This window comes from Vigna unguiculata, chromosome 1 (genome assembly GCF_037176805.1).
Source record: "Vigna unguiculata cultivar grain cowpea cultivar isolate G323 ecotype 2 chromosome 1, ASM3717680v1, whole genome shotgun sequence".
Classification (NCBI taxonomy): domain Eukaryota; kingdom Viridiplantae; phylum Streptophyta; class Magnoliopsida; order Fabales; family Fabaceae; genus Vigna; species Vigna unguiculata.
This window is the reverse complement of record NC_140792.1, coordinates 30512221-30529960: the sequence shown is the minus strand read 5'-3', so window position 1 is coordinate 30529960 and position 17740 is coordinate 30512221. Positions and strand designations below refer to the sequence as shown.

General features: G+C 34.7%; 1 protein-coding gene and 1 long non-coding RNA gene across 2 annotated transcripts; both read left to right on the top strand.

Moving 5' to 3' along the window:
* Positions 1-6702: 6702 nt before the first annotated feature.
* Positions 6703-8668, top strand: LOC114162699 (uncharacterized). Its single transcript, XM_085671193.1, has 3 exons — positions 6703-6932; positions 8102-8206; positions 8300-8668. The coding sequence occupies exons 2-3, from the start codon at positions 8131-8133 to the stop codon at positions 8404-8406; spliced, it is 183 nt and encodes a 60-aa protein (XP_085527319.1). The 5' UTR covers positions 6703-6932; positions 8102-8130; the 3' UTR covers positions 8407-8668.
* Positions 8669-13777: 5109 nt separating this feature from the next.
* On the top strand, positions 13778-15185 carry LOC146888857 (uncharacterized). The gene is made up of 2 exons (XR_014993832.1): positions 13778-14448; positions 14506-15185. It is a non-coding gene; the product is annotated as an uncharacterized LOC146888857 (long non-coding RNA).
* The last annotated feature ends 2555 nt before the right edge of the window (positions 15186-17740 follow it).

Here is a 17740-nt window from a genome sequence, read left to right as displayed (position 1 = left end):
TTTCCCCATTTCTATCTTACGCCTCAAACCATTACAAAATTGTTGGTTATTTTCTATTACAATTTGTGTTTTATGGTAGAGGTCACATAAGTAACATACAAAAATTTCTTTCTCGGTCATTATTTTGTTGAAAATTCAGTTTGCGATTTTAATTTTAGTATTAGGATAATGATATTCCAACAAAATTTTTTGACAAGTATTTGACACAGCTTACGTGGCAGCAATTTTTTTAATTTTTAATAACTGAAAATGTTTGTTCGCACGTGTAGCTGAGAGGGAAAGCAAAATGACATTAAATGTCCTTTAGAGAGAGAAAGTGAAGAGAAAAAATGGGGGGAAGTGAAGCCGGTCCGTTGCGCAGTGAGAAAGTGAAGAGAGAGAAGGTGGAAAGTGAGGCGGCCGGAGTTAGTGCTTCAGTGACACAGAGATTCCGGCAACCATTTCGCCGGTGGTGGTGGAGGCTCGTTGTCAGTGTAACCGAAGACCGTCCCTACCATCCAGAAGACGAAGGTTTTGGAGTGGGTAGTGTATTTGGAAGTCTAAATCGACGCTGCTTGGTCGGCGGCAACCGTTTGGTGGTCGTGTCCGTTGCATTGTAAGTTTCTTTTGGTCCCATTTCACATTTGCTTAATGTGTTGGTTGATGATGAAATTTTTCTCGTTTTCGTGAATTTTTTTTTTGTTTTGCGAACAAGTTGGTATTCTACATGTTTGTTTTTGATGTTGTTGGGGAAAAGTGATTTGGTGGTGTTAGGGTGAATGTTAGTGAATATTTGAGAACCCATTTTTGTCGTTCGGTGTTGTCTGTTATAGCGGTTTAGGTGCTTGAAAATTTGGAAGAAACCCCATCTTTTGTAAGTCTGTATGTGTGTCCTCGTTTGTTGTTGTCTGTAATGTTAAATTTTTGACAGTTTCGTCATTTGTATTTGATTTCTAGGGTTTCGTTAATGGGAGTTAAAAATGTGAGGCTGATCAACCATGTCATGTATTTTGTGTTGTGTAAGAAATATATTCTGCTTTGTGACTACATCCCCATAATGTTGGTTTGGTTACTTTAGAGTTCTCATTCGTGGGCCAGTTTGATTATTCTCATAAAACTTTTCCAGTAAATAAGCATAATTGTTGGTCATTACCAAAAAAAGAAGAGAAAAATATTATGTGTAACCTTTGAATATCATCTTCTGTTCAGGTAGTTTGAGGGTTAGTGAAAGATCCTTTGTCCATGAAAATGTAGTGGTCGGAGTAGTTGGTCATCACAAAGTTATGGCTGGTGAATGTGGATTGAATGAGAAGGTATTTTTATGTTGTAATTTGTAGACTGGGTTGACAGGAATTTGTTGTATAAATTTAAATGAAGTATTAATTTTTTAAAATATTTTGAATGTTAGGCTCGATTGCGTACTTTTTGTTTAGGTTGTCACATATTACTAGTTTGTTAAGTTAATGGGTCGTTATTATTTTGACACTGTAGGCTCATAATATGGGATTACTTTTTGGGATGTTGATGAAGTGTTCGGAAGATGACTTCCCAAAATTTGAAGTTCACTGCGAGATAACTCCCATTCAACCCAACTTGTGAGTTTATCATTTCTTGTTTAATTGCACTGCAGTTTGGTGATGAAGTGTGTTTATTTACATATATTTGTGGTGTTCTTTAGATACGATTGTGGCATTATTGTTCTTCAAATGATGGACTTGTGGGATGGTCAGAAGAAATTTGATGGCAATAGCATGCCTATTTACACTAATGTAAGTTGTGGTTAGTCCACGATTTTTTATTATAATTTTTGTTAAAGATTGATGTATTTGCATTAACATATTTGTGAGTTGTTGGGTAGGAACAACTTCAATTGATTAGACAGCAATACATTTGGCGTTGGATTCTAGATGTTGACAATATCTACAGGCAACAAGTCCTGCAGTACTACGACGCGCTTTTATAGAAGATAGGTGTGCATTAAAAAGGATGGGTGGTATGATCTAGGCTATGAACTTTTTTAACATTTTTTGGGAAGGCCATTCAATTGTTGTACATATTAACTGGAACAGTTAATCACAATACATTCTTACTTTGTTGATTGATATTTGTAGAGTTTTTTTAAAACATTCAGGTCCAGTGTACACAGTCTGTTTGACTTAATGAATATTCTATAGTTGAATGCATAGTGTAAGTGAGTATTTAAATTTTGTAATATGTAGTTTATATTGTGGGATGACCACAACCACCCACGTGAGTTCATTTATATGGTTCAGCTACCAATAATTTTATACTGTGGAATGTGTGGATGACAATTTTATGTCAGGTTATAACAGCAGGTTGAAATGTTTATTAGTTATTGTAGTGCAAATAGGAAAAGCTAGCACTAGTCCCCCACATACTAATGGTTTAGTCCCCAGTTAATGTATGCAATATATGTGTGACGGAATTCAATATTGTAGACGTATTTAACAACTTTTAATTCATTGTACATTACTGATTAATTTCAACTCCACTCCACAAGTAGTTACACTTAACTCCCCACTTACCATCACAGGTTTGAATGTTGCCTCTACTAAGTCTACATCCAAACAAATTACTTCATTTGGAATGGATAATAGAGGGGAATATTTGTTGGGAAAAATCAAACACAAATGATGTGTTTACACATTTTAGTAATTGTGTTCACGTTTTCTGCAGTTTTGTTAAAAAAGTTTGTCATTACTCCCCACATATGTATGCATAAGTGCCCATATATGCGTCAAATGTTTTTTACCGGTTTATGTAGTTGACAATGCACAAAATTAATCGAATGCAATGTTAATTACTTTACTGGACTTGGTGATTGACTTCGTTATTGACTTACATGATGGCCATTGGTCGACTAAGGCGATTAAAGAATAGTTTTTATTCAACGTGGAAGCACTATTGAAATAGTCCAACTATACTCCCCACATAGGGGTGAGTAACTCCCCTTTTTAGTTGGATGATGACAAATAATTATTTTGTTAAAGCATGAAATATGAATAAGGTATTTACCAAATTGAAATAAATTTTTTTTGTTTGTCCTGTCCTGCAGGTTTAGTCCAAAAACTTTGCTCCAAATCCCCACTTACAGCGTGCTTACTCCCCACATCCGCTTGATCTGTTTGTACATTTATGTACATTTTAAATCCACTTACTTCCGTTCGTTCAATTTAAATTGGTCCATTAGACGTCGTGATTGAGCAACTTCATGGTCAACGGTCCCAAAAATGCGACTTAAGAATAGTGTTTAGTGAATGTTCAATCAGTATTGGAAAAGGTCAGGTGTACTCCCCACTTAGGTACGCCTAACTCCCCGCTTTTCTATGAGGTTTATCTTTGGAGTTCTGTGAGGGTCGAGTCATACTAAATTAAATTATTTTAAAATGGATAACGCTTCAGTCATGCAAAGGAATTTATTTGTTAACGAATGAAATAGGAATAATGCTTGACCACATTTTATTTTCGTTTTTTTCTATGTCCTGCACTTTTGTTGAAAAACTTTGCTTGAACTCCGCACGTACACCTTCCTTACTCCCCACATCGGCGTCAGTTGTTTATACAGTTTTGTGGCCATATTAAATCTACCTACTTCCGTTCATTGAATTTAAATTGGTCAATTAGACGTCATGATTTAGCAACTACATGGTCAACGGTTTTAAAAGGCGACTTAAGAATAGTTTTTCTTCAATGTTGAAGCAGTGTTGCAAAAGTTAAAGTGTACTCCCCACTTAGGTACGGCTAACTCCCCGCTTTTGTATTAGGTTTATCTTTGGGGTTCTGTGAGGGTCGAGTCATGTTAAATTAAATTATTTGAAAATGGTTAATGCTTGAGTCACGCCAAGGAATTTATTTGTTAACGAATTAAATAGGAATAATGCTTGACCACATTTTACTTAGGTTTTTTTCTATGTTATGCACTTTTGTTGAGAAAACTTTGCTTGAACTCCGCACATACACCTTCCTTACTCCCCACATCGGCGTCAGCTGTTTATACAGTTGTGTGGCCATATTAAATCCACCTACTTCCGTTCATTGAATTTAAATTGGTCAATTAGACGTCGTGATTTAGCAACTACATGGTCAACAGTTTTAAAAGGCGACTTAAGAATAGTTTTTCTTCAATGTTGAAGCAGTGTTGCAAAAGTTAAAGTGTACTCCCCACTTAGGTACGGCTAACTCCCACTTTTGTATCAGGTTTATCTTTGGGGTTCTGTGAGGGTCGAGTCATGTTAAATTAAATTATTTGAAAATGGTTAATGCTTGAGTCACGCCAAGGAATTTATTTGTTAACGAATTAAATAGGAATAATGCTTGACCACATTTTACTTAGGTTTTTTTCTATGTTATGCACTTTTGTTGAGAAAACTTTGCTTGAACTTCGCACGTACACCTTCCTTATTCCCCACATCGGCGTCAGCTGTTTATACAGTTGTGTGGCCATATTAAATCCACCTACTTCCGTTCATTGAATTTAAATTGGTCAATTAGACGTCGTGATTTAGCAACTACATGGTCAACAGTTTTAAAAGGCGACTTAAGAATAGTTTTTCTTCAATGTTGAAGCAGTGTTGCAAAAGTTAAAGTGTACTCCCCACTTAAGTACGGCTAACTCCCCGCTTTTGTATCAGGTTTATCTTTGGGGTTCTGTGAGGGTCGAGTCATGTTAAATTAAATTATTTGAAAATGGTTAATGCTTGAGTCACGCCAAGGAATTTATTTGTTAATGAATTAAATAGGAATAATGCTTGACCACATTTTACTTAGGTTTTTTTCTATGTTATGCACTTTTGTTGAGAAAACTTTGCTTGAACTTCGCACGTACACCTTCCTTACTCCCCACATCGGCGTCAGCTGTTTATACAGTTGTGTGGCCATATTAAATCCACCTACTTCCATTCATTGAATTTAAATTGGTCAATTAGACGTCGTGATTTAGCAACTACATGGTCAACGGTTTTAAAAGGCGACTTAAGAATAGTTTTTCTTCAATGTTGAAGCAGTGTTGCAAAAGTTAAAGTGTACTCCCCACTTAGGTACGGCTAACTCCCCGCTTTTGTATCAGGTTTATCTTTGGGGTTCTGTGAGGGTCGAGTCATGTTAAATTAAATTATTTGAAAATGGCTAACGCTTGAGTCACGCCAAGGAATTTATTTGTTAACGAATTAAATAGGAATAATGCTTGACCACATTTTATTTTCGTTTTTTTCTATGTCCTGCACTCTTGTTGAGAAAACTTTGCTTGAACTCCCCACGTCAACACCCTATACACAGATCGGACAACCAAACATAGACATAAAATGCTCATTAACCAACCATATCTCTGAAAAGAACAAAAATCACCAACAACCACATCCACAGCCAACTATACACATCCTCTGCGTAATACGACCGAAAAACGTTACCTTTGGCTTAAATAAATTAAATGGCCTCCGCCAGAACGTCGTGATTGTACGCTTGGGCTGACGAATTCCTTGTCGTCGACGACTTCTTCTACGACCTCTCTCCGATAGCCCACCCAAACGGCGTCAATGAATGCAATTATCCACCACTAATCTGCAGTGCTTAACTCTTCTCACTCTCGCATTGCCTGATAACGACCCACCACCCCCACCAACCGAAATGGTTGCCGAAATCTCACTTTCCCCCTTCTTTGTCTTGACTTTCTCACTTCGAAACCACCCCGACCTCACTTTCCCCCTTTTCTCTCTTCACTTTCTCACTTCGTCGGCCTCAATTTCCCCCTTCTCTCTCTTCAGTTTCTCACTGCGCAACGTCCAGGCCTCACTTTTCCCCTTCTCTGTCTTCACTTTCTTTCTCTAACGGACATTTAACTTCAGCGTTGTTTCTCTTTTCGCTGCACGTGCGAACAAACATTTTCAGTTATTAAATACTTGTCAAAAAATTTTGTTGGAATATCATTATCCTTAGTATTAATGGTTGCATCGAATGTTAGTAGTAAGATTAAAAGTTTCAATTGATTGTTAGAGAGTAACTCTATTTACCTTTCTTTCCTAAGAATTTCCCAAACTTTCTGACTATAATATTCATATTCTCATTGTCACTAATTTTAATTATCTCCTCGTCAAACTTCACACCTTTGTGAGCACTACTTTTCAAGGTTATACTCTTCATTTTCTTCTTTTGATTTTCTTGCTTGTTTAACCTGTTCATTTCAATCTCAAACTCGATGAGTTTGCCAAACAACATAGTTGTGGTTATTGTAGAGAGATCCTTGGATTCTGAAATGGTTCTCACTTTTGGTTTTCAGCTCCTATCAAGACACTTCAACACTTTAATCTTCAACTCCTTCTTGACAAATTCTTTTCCTAGACCAATAAAATTATTTACGGTATGAGTACATCTTTTTTGTACATCTCTGTTATGTTTTCTCCAGGTTGTATTCTAAGATGTTCATACTCTTGAATCAGTGCATATTTTTATTGATATAGCTAAATATCAACGAGATACATAAACGAAAAAAATACCAAATGTTGATATCTGTAAAAAAAACAAAAACAAATCGAGAATCAAATGTCTACACAGAGTCTGAGAAAATATAAATAAATAAACATCGGATGTTTACCTTTGTAAGAAGAAGTAGAAAAAATTTCAAAGAAAAAGTTGGATGTCAACATCCATAATTTTCGGGGTGAGGTTCAATTACTCTAATTAAATAAGAGAAGAAAAAAAGTAAATTTATTTTAGTCAAAAACAAAATGAAAATTTAAAAATATTTTAGGAATATAGGAGAACTATTTGAAGGTGGAATTTTCTCCTCTGTTTCTTCTCCCAAACACTGAGCTCGAGGGCTTCCACCTCCAGAATTCCCCGGTGTCAGAGCTCGTGTCCCCCTCGTCGTGGCGGTTGCAGAAACCGAACTCTCCCTCGCTATCATTTCCGGCTAGGTCTCCGCTGCCGGCGCCGACCAGGTTCAGTTTCTCCCTCTCCCTCTTTGTTTCAATTTCTCGATTTCGTTTTCTGATTCGGGTCCTGATAATATTCACTGGCTCAAGAGAGAACTGAGCATGTTTTTCGTTCTTGTTTTTTCACTTATTTCCCTTTGATGTTGGTTTGAATCGTTGACGCCTTCGATTTGCTGATGGAGTCTGGAGTTTCTGTTTTCATTGGTAGAGACGATTTTGGTGGAGTCTGACAAAGTGTTGGGGTTTCTGGTTGATGATTGGAGGAAACTTTGAATCCTGGAGTTTTAAAAGGCTATTTAGTCTGATTTAATTGCCTAAGTTCATATATTCGTGGTTGGATTAATGTAGCATAATTTTCATTGTTATTTTGGTATTCTGGTTTTGTCTATCTGATAGATGCCTACTGCGTTCGTGTATTTATGTTTTCTCGGTGCTTAAAGCGTTTCGAAACCATTTCTTTTGCAGTTAAAAACTAAGGGGAGGAAGAATTGGAATCTGAAGTTTATCATTTTTGTATTTGTTGTATGTCCATTTTTATTCTTATAAAAATAGTAAGAGTAAAAAAAAAAAGAAGCAATGTTTGACTTGAGAGTATTCCAAATGGTCATAATGTTCTTAACACTGAGTACATATCTCTCATGGATTAAATGCCTATGTTAGCATACATGCTTTGTAGACCTAGACACTGTTTTTGTTTCTTTGGATGTTGAGAAATTACAGATGGGATAAGGAAGCTGCAATGTCCAGTGATGGATTTGCAGGAGCCTCAGCAACCAACCTAATTGAAATGCTTTTTGAGATGGAGGTAGTAGCTTACGTGGTAACAAAATATTCTATTCTGTTTTATTAATTTTCTAATTCTAAAATAGAAATAAAAGATGATTAAAACACTCTTAATCATTAAATTGTATGCTTGTGTTGAATGGGACAATAATGTTCCACTTAAGTTGGCTGTATTGTTAAACATGCTATACCTGAGATATTGTTCATGTCGACTCTTCAGGCCTTCATAAATTGTGCTTTTAGAAGCGGTTCAGTGGGTTAAGGGATAAACTATTTAAACTTCGTTTGTATTAAATGTTGGACTTTTGGGGAGATGGAACAGATACTTAATTGATAGTTGAACAAATTGTGTCAGCTTCTTTTGTTTTACTAAGCTTGTATCCTTTTTGCAGAGCAAAGTTTCTGGCCTATTCTACATACCATGGGAACCAGAGGAGTGATTGGGGACAAGTGGTCCATGAGAATTCTTTGGGCTTGTGCTATTGGAAGTGCTGTCGGTAAGTATTTTGAACCCTTGGGCTTGTGCTATTTCTTTTCTCATTGAAACTTTGTTCAATTACAATCTTGTTTTCGTAACTACAATTGTCTAGGCCTGTATATGGTTGCTGTAGAAAGGCAAACACAGAACAGGGCGAGGATGCTGGCTGAAGAACTAAGGGCAACGGAATCAGGGGGGAGCAATGGCGAAGACAGCTGAACTATGTTACGCTATATTTTGTGATAATTATGTAGTATCATAGAGCATATGCCGAGTTTCAGATTTTCTGAAAGGTGTTTCTCCTTATGATTTTAAAGGTTTAAGCATCCATTCTCCATTTCCTAATAGTATCGAGAATTTTACCTTTGGGGAACTATTCATGGGGATTTTCATTTCAAATGCGTTATGGAAAGAATTGAAATAAGCTTTGTAACCACATTTTTAACATTTTAGCAAATTAACTAGTCAAGTTACTTTTAAATTATGTGTACTTTAATGATTGATTTAGCTTACTGAAAATAGTTTCCCATCTTGTAACCATCATGTTGAAAAGCGTGTGCCCCTATATTGTTAATTTTGTCAAGTCATACATACTTCTGCAGTTTAAGTTCTAGGTGACATTTTTTCTTACTACTGGCTGACCTTTTGTCATCCAAGTTGAAAACGTTAACATAAGGGGTTTCACTTACGTCTTCAAAGGGTTTTTCGGGTCTGTATATTTCGTTGTTGGTATGTTTATTTCTAATATCACATTTGTTTTATAACTTTGTTATTGAGGGACCATGAACACTGAAAGTTGTCCATTGTTATATGGTAAATATTGTTTAATAAGAAAGTATAAAACATGATTTTATATATATATATATATATATATATATATATATATATATATATATATATATATATATATATATCAATCAGATTTCGGTAGATTTAAGCACTTTGTTTTGTTAGACAAATGCAAATACTTTATTTGCTTGAATAGATGCATGCACTTTGCTTATATACTCTTGTTAGCTTTCGGTAAGCTATTGCCTTTGATAAGGTGCACCAATATTACAATTTAGCGTCACGTATCTATATTTGATATTTTATGATATTTTACTAATATTTATCAATAAAATATTTAATATATAAATCAATAATACTTTTATAATGATAATAACTTATAAATTTTTATTTTAAAAATATTTAATACACTTGATTTTAATTTGGATTCACACAAGAATAATCATATATTTTTCATATTTTTTTAAAATTGTATATTTTTCAATATGCATATATCACATATCATGTCTTATTATTTTCAAACTTAACATATCGACGTATCTGTTGTATTTATATATGTTTCATATTTATGCATCATAAATAGCTCCAAACACTTTGCTTATATATTTTGTTTAATAACTTTTTATTTGGACAGAAACAAGCATTTACATTGTAAGTTGGATAAATGTAAGCATTTGAACTTTGATAAGTTTTTTCCGTATACATAATTTGAAATATTTTATGGTACATGTCGAATATTTAAAAATGTTTATTATGTGTTTTCAGATAATGCTTGTCATTTCATTTCTTACAAGAAGATCTTGCGTTAAAGTGTTTACATATTTCTTTGAAGTACGCACTTACAATTGTTCAACTCAAATAGTTTTTCCAAAAAACACAAACATTAGCTCTACTAGTTGTTAGGTTTATGCTTTTGATACAAGCTGATCTGAGAACTTCATAACAAACACGCTTGACAAATACAAGAACAAGATTGGAATTTAAAGAGATAGAGTTAGAGATGGCAAATAAACCCGTGCCCGTGGGTATCACCCGAACCCGTCCCCGTTTTGACGGGGAATCCCCGCTTTGACTGGGTATGGGTATGGGTATGGGTAATACCCGAAATTTTCAACTGGGGATGGGGATGGGGATGGGGATATATATATACCCGCCCAAATATCCGTCCCCGCTTAAATTACTAAACTATTTATAATTTATTAAATAATCTAAAAAATATATATAAATAAATAATATATTTACACATAAAATATAATATAATATAATATAATATAATATAATATAATATAATATAATATAATATAATATAGTATATATACATATAAATAAAATATACTTTTATATATATATATATATATATATATATATATATATATATATATATATATATATATATATATATATATATATATACACATATACATGTAATATAATATAATATAATATAATATACATATAATATATATACATAATAATATAATATAATATATATAATATATACGTATAAAACAAATTAATCATTTAACTAGTGAGATCTTTTATAAACAAATTTATAAAAATTAAAAAAAAAAAAAAATATATATATATATATATATATATAAATAAAAGCATAAAATATCTACGCATATACATATAATATATATACATAATAATATAATATATATTATTATATTTATATTATTATATAATATAATATAATATATACTTAAAATAAATATATATCTATAAATATATATATATATATATATATATATATATATATATATATATATATATATATATATATATAAACATAAGATATCCACACATATAATATATATAATAGTAATAATAATATAATATATAATATAATATAATATATATAAATAATTATATATATATATAAACATAAGATATCCACACATATAATATATATATACATAGTAATATAATATATAATATAATATAATATAATATAATATAATATATATATATATAACATATTTTTCATTCTCTTTGTTTTTTGTTATATAACATATTGGCAATTGCTTCAGTTTTAGATCCAAGGTACAAGATGGACATGTTAGAATATTATTTTTATAAATTGTATGGTAATGATTTTGATCTGAAACTTAGTAGGATTCGTCAAATGTGCTATGATTTGGTTTTGGAATATCAATCAAAAAAGAATGAAACTTCTTCTTATAGAGCTACATCATTGGAGTTGGGAAAGGATGTTGATAATGATGCGAATGAATTTTTAGAGTTTATGGCAAAAAAGAAAAAATCTAGAACTACATTTATGAAAACAGAGTTGGATTATTACTTGGAAGAAGATAATTTGCCGGTTACACAAGAATTTGATATCCTATCATGGTGGAAAACAAATGGGTTAAAGTTTCCAACCCTTCAAGCAATTGCAAGGGATGTTTTAGCTATTCCAATAACAACTGTAACTTCTGAATCTGCTTTTAGTACTGGTGGTCAGATATTAACTTCTCACCGTAGTCGACTTCATCATATTACTATAGAGGCTTTGATGTGTACAAGAAGTTGGATATGGAACTCAAACCATCTAGGTAAGTTACTCAAATTTATTAATATTTTTTGTTAGTATTTTTTGTGAATTCTCATCTAATATTCTACATTTGGTGTTTGTAGGTGTTAAAAAATTAAAAGGAAAAGATGTTCTCATGAGTGAAAATGAATCTGATGAAGAAGGTACATTATATTCTAGTAATTAAAATTTTCAATTTCAATTATTATATCATATCTAATTTTTCATTTTTTTTCTATGTGTAGGTGGATCGAATGCAAATGAAACCACTGATCATTTGTAAAATTAATAAATATTTTGGTTATTATAAAATTTTAGTAATGTGTAATTTTTTAGCTTTTATATAATTATTTGAATTTTATTTAGTTGTTATTTGATACTTTAATTTGAGATTTATACTATTATAATATTTTTCTTAATATTTGACATCATGAAAATCAAAAAGAGTATGTTATTTTAATATTGAATATTTTGATAGTATCATGATTCCGTTGGTGTGATTTTTAAATTTTTTTTATAAAAAATATTTAATTGATATATGGAACAATAAAAAAATGGGTATGGGTATGGGTATAAGAAAATACCCGTTACCCGGTGGGGATGGGGATGGGTCAAAAGTTGTATACCCGTTGGGTTTGGGGATGGGGATGGGGATGAATTTTTATTATGGGGATGGGGATGGGATCATGATACCCGTACCCGCCCCGCCCCGTTGCCATCCCTAGATAGAGTGACTTATGTGAATGAAGCCACTAAATGGAAGATGGATGCTATGACTTGAACGAACTTCGGTTGAAGCTTTGGAAATGGTGAAATCCACTCTACTTGGAGTGGCTTCAAGATTAGTGATATTGAGTCGTCACTTGAAGTTCATATTTAAGATAAGACTCACATTTAAGAGAAAACATTCGGCTCTCAAACTACTAACGTATTGTCACAACCGGAATCACGACGGGAAGGCGAATCGAAAAAAGAAAACGGGGTTTAAAAGAGATTTGGAGTCGCCACCATAGTTATTCTGGAAAACTATGGAAAACCATAAAAATAAGACAAGTCTGCGAAAAACCAGATTTTGGATTCGGGAGTTGATTACGCGTAGGGAAGGTGTTAGCACCCTACAGCGCCCATCCAAGGGCGGTACCTTTAATTAAAAATGCAAAGTTGATGTGGTTTTCAAAATGTTAATTTCCCCCAAAAATAATGAAGCAATAATATTAAAAAGAAACAAAAATATTTTTACGTTTTTGGGCCCGACAAGGATTGACCTTGGTCCTACGTATTCTCATTCAAATGAGAAATCAGGGTTACGTAATTCTTTAAAAGATAATTTTTAAAAAAGGGCTATTTGGAAAATGATTGAGAAAACGATTAGATTTTTTGAAGGTGAACCTGACAAGGACTGGCCTTGCTCCTACGTATCTCACATGGGAGAATCAAGGATCACGTAGTTCTTAAAAAAATGTTGGAAAATGTCGATATTTTGTATTTTTAAAATTTTATATATTTTTTGGTGTTTTTGAATTATTTGAAAACAAGCGTCATACGATGCGAGCGATCGGACAGACACTAAAAGGGAAAGAAAATTATTTTTGGTATTTTTGAAAATGAATGTCACACGGTGCGAGCGACCGGAGAGACACAATAAAGCAAAAAGAACATTTTTTCATTTTTTGGATTTTTTATTTTTTTTGTAATTTTTAATAATTTTCAAATATTTGATTTTCTAGAAAAAAATATTAATGATAAATAAATAACGAAAATAAATAAATAGTAATAATAAAAGTAAATAAACAAATAAATAAATAAAAGGAAATAATTTATTTAAGAAGGGTGAAAGTGGGAAACAAAATATGAGGGTGTATGAGTGATTAATGGGATGTACATGAAGTAAATGAAGTGTATTTATTAAAGATGGTGGTGGGGCTAGTAAAATATAAAACAAATTCAGAATAAGAGTAGAAAGTGTGTGCAGGGGTGCGAGATTAGTAATTGTGGAGGTGCGCGGGGAAGTAAAAATGCAGCAAAAGTCCAGCAAGCAAAAACGAGGCGGGGGTGCGGGCTTATCAGAAATGGAGGTGTACGAAGAAACTGTCCCAAGCCATAGCAAAGTCGTGGGTGTGAAGAACTTAATATTGGGGGGTGCGCGAGAAAAGCCACGCAGACCCAATTTTAATACACAGGAGGGTGAAAATGTCAAAAATGGGGGTGCAAGGAGTGAAGTGGGCTGAGACTTGAATGTGATTAATCTAAACCCTAGCAGCTCACGAACCAAACGCCAAACCCTCTCTCTAGACGGCACCAAGACCACGCCAGCGAGTGCCGCTGCCTACCAACATACCGCCCTCACCTCTGCTCCGCCACGCCGCCCCGCGACTGGTTGCCGGCGACGCTAATCGACGCCGGAGGGTCGTCCTCCCTCTCGGCGGCTCAACCACCTTGCTTTCACTCATGCACCGGAACGCAACTCCAAGAGATCAACGCCGACGCAGCGCCTGCAACCCACCGTGAACGCCGCCACCGCCGCGACCGACGCGCGTCGCCTACGGCGCCCATTTCCCCTTCTGCGCGAGGATTTCTTCCCGGTCGAAGCTCCGCGCGTTCATCCGCTGCCAGCCCGTCGCGATCGCTTCGCGTCGCACCGCCTCGCCGCCACCGTCGAGGGAAACGTCGGCGCCGCTGATGCGAACAGGGGGTGCGTCCTCTCCTCTAATCTGCGAGGTCGAACAGAGGCCCACGGCGATAATGTTGGTGAGCGAAACTAGAGCCGCTGTCGTTAAAGCTCCGACTCGCCGGCGGCAGCGCCGCCGGCGATCTTCTCTCTTCTCTGTTTCGATTGGAAGTCTGTGATCGGGGAAGATTAAAACGGGGGTCTTTGGTGCTATTACGGATTTCGGTCTGGTGTGATGTTGAGTCGCAGAGATGGGGTTGTAACAAAGGTAATGGGTGGTGTATATTGATGGTGAAGAATGAGTGTGGTTCTGATTTTTGTGCAGGTGGGAGACAAAGATGATGGCAAGTGAGTAAGCGGGTGAAGACGCGCTCTACAAAACCGTTTGTGAAGTGTGTTTGGGGTTCTGGTTTGGACCTCCTGCTGGTGGATGAATGAAGCACGAGCTTTTTGGTGTGTTGATGATGGGTGAGGGGGATAGAGTTTGGGTTGCCGTTTTGGTTCGATTGGTTGCGAGAAGAGAAGGATGAATTGGGGGTTAGATGATGGGTTGAGGAGCTTGTTCGTTGGCTATGGCTGGCTATGTGCTGATGAGTGGTGAGATAGTTCTATCTTTTCAGTTATTTCGTGCAGGTTGGATGAATAGTGATGAGCAAATAGTAACGAAACGAGGACGACAACATCTCAAACCAATAAAACATAACAAATCCAGCAGAATACAAGATCATATTCATTCAAGCAACCAACATAACACAAGATTATATTCATTCCAAGGTTCAATTGGTGCTTACCTCTTGTAGTCTCCCTCTGTTTGTAGGGTGTGATCAATGGAGGCTCCCCTGTTCTCGTTCTTCCTTTCAGATGATCAGATGATCCAAGGGTGCTCTCTTCTTTTTTGTTATCTGTTATGAAATGCGAAACTGTGTATCCTCCCCCCGTTGCTCTCTTGCTCTTTGTGATATTGTATCCTCTCTTCTTTTCAGAATGGTTTGACCGTTCTTCTTACCATGCCAGTTTCCTCTTTCGCTCATATTTTGTGTTGGTTTTAGAAAAGGGCCAAAAGTGAAATGCGGGTTGGCTTCTGCCATTCCACCGGCGTTGGCATGCAGTGATACACCTCCCCACCATTTCCTTTCTCATGCCAAGTCTCAAAAGTGCAGAGAAAGCGCACCATTGACTTTTATTTTAGTTTTTCTCATTTTTATTATTTTTACCCCCCTTTTTTTATATTTTTTTCAAAAGAATAAAACAAAATAAAATAATAAAAGTAAACGAAAATATTAAAATTTAAATTAAAAGTTTAAAGATAAAATTAAATAAAATAAAAAGGATAAAATAAGATAAAATAAAATAAAACAAGATTAAATAAAAATTAAAAAAAGGATGAAAGTAAAAGTAGGAATATATCTATATACAAATCAATGCTCACTTTTTCCTATTTTTCCTTTCTTCTAATTATTTTAGAGAAAATTCTTTATTTCTTACCCGGACGAAATTGGGTGTTGACACGTATTATTTTAGAAATCAAATCTAAATTTACAATAGGAAAGACACTCTATTTATAGTTTTAGATACTAGATAATCAGGGAGAGGGGAGAAATTTGAATTCAAATTAATCCTAGTTAACTCTGTAATTTGGTGCCACTAATTATAGATCTAATTTACATACTTAAAATGTGCTAAATATGTTACATGTCACTCTCTAAAAACTCAAGATGTGTGGTACTTCTTCTGAGTTCAAATTCTCTATTGATTTTTTTGTGTTATTCTCTACTAGGCATTAAAAATACATTGTACTGGTATTTTAAATATCATTTTAATATATTTTAAAATATTGAAATTAGTGGTAATCATTGTATTATGACAACATAGTAGAGAAATAATACACAAAAAGTCAACGGGGAATCCAAATTCTACTTCTCCTTTTTTTTTTCCAAGGTGTGCTTCTCTTTTCAAATAGGCTAAAACATGCGCACCTCAATTGCTATTTGCACCCCCTTATTGGACCTAAATGTAAAATAAAGGAACGGGCTCGAACTCCTATCGAGTAATGCTTCAGGTTAATGGGGCTTCTCACTACACCCCCAAACTTTCTCTTGTACCCCCAATAATTACCCTTTTGACCCTAATTAATTTTTATCTCTCAGAGTGGGTGAAAGTAATGTAAAAAAAATTTACTACGCCACCTGTGCTTTCTTTTTATCTATGCAGAACTGCACCCCCAACCCCCAAATATTTTCACACGTTTCGTTTCTTCTTTTCGTTCCACCACAATTTTTTGCGTTTTCTGAACTCTGGTCCCTCTGGTCTATGGTCCCTGCCTGTCTGTGCTTCAAGCTCGGAGTGGTTGCTGTCTCTAATTCAAGCTCCCAGCAGTTGTCCTTGTTCTTTTATTTTTTTTTTATTTTTTTTGAAACGGATGTCGAAATCTGCTTCAGGAATTTGTGAAACGAATGTCGACATCCGTTTCGTTATTTTTTTGGGTTTTTTGTGAAGCGGATATCAAAATCCGTTTCAGGAATTTGTGAAACGGATGTCAACATCCGTTTCGTTATTTTTTTTGGTTTTTCCATGAAACGGATGTCAAAATCCGCTTCAGGAATTTGCGAAACGGATTTCGACATCCGTTTTGATATTTTTTTTTTTTGTTTTTTCTGAAATGGATATCAAAATCCGTTTCAAGAATTTTGTGAAACGGATTTCGAAGCATATTTGATGAAGGTGTATATTATAGTTATGGAGGTTGCAATTTCTCTTTTTGCTTACAATTTTTTTTTCTCAACTTGCACTTTCCAGAAAATATGTGGTAAAAAAATGGGTTTTGTTCAATCTATGTCCATCAAAATTGCCATGTTTTTAAGCTAATTTTTTCTCTTGTAGCAGCAACAGTTTGATGAAACAAGAAATTACCAAGATGTCGACAAAAGAATCGGATGTCAACACATGTATGATATTAATTTCCAACTGGATGACGTGACTGGTGGTGAGGTGAGAGACATAGCAGTAACGAAGTCTCTTGGGATCTATGATTCTTCTGCGACGGAGGAAAACCCAAACGGATTTCGAAATCCGTTTCACAAATTCCTGAAACGGATTTCGATATCCATTTCAGAAAAAAACAAAAAAAAAATATCGAAACGGATGTCGAAATCCGTTTCACAAATTCCTGAAGTGGATTTTGACATCCGTTTCATAGAAAAACCAAAAAAAATAACGAAACGGATGTTGACATCCGTTTCACAAATTCCTGAAACGGATTTTGATATCCGTTTCACAAAAGACCCAAAAAAATAACGAAACGGATGTCGACATCCGTTTCACAAATTCCTGAAGCGGATTTCGACATCCGTTTAAAAAAAAAAGAAAAAAAATAACAAAAAAAGGACAACTGCTGGGAGCTTGAATCAGAGATAGCGACCACTCCGAGCTTGAAGCACAGACAGGCAGGGACCATAGACCAGAGGGACTAGAGTTCAGAAAACACAAAAAATTGTGGAGGAACGAAAAGAAGAAACGAAACATGTGGAAATATTTGGGGGTTGGGGGTGCAGTTCTGCATA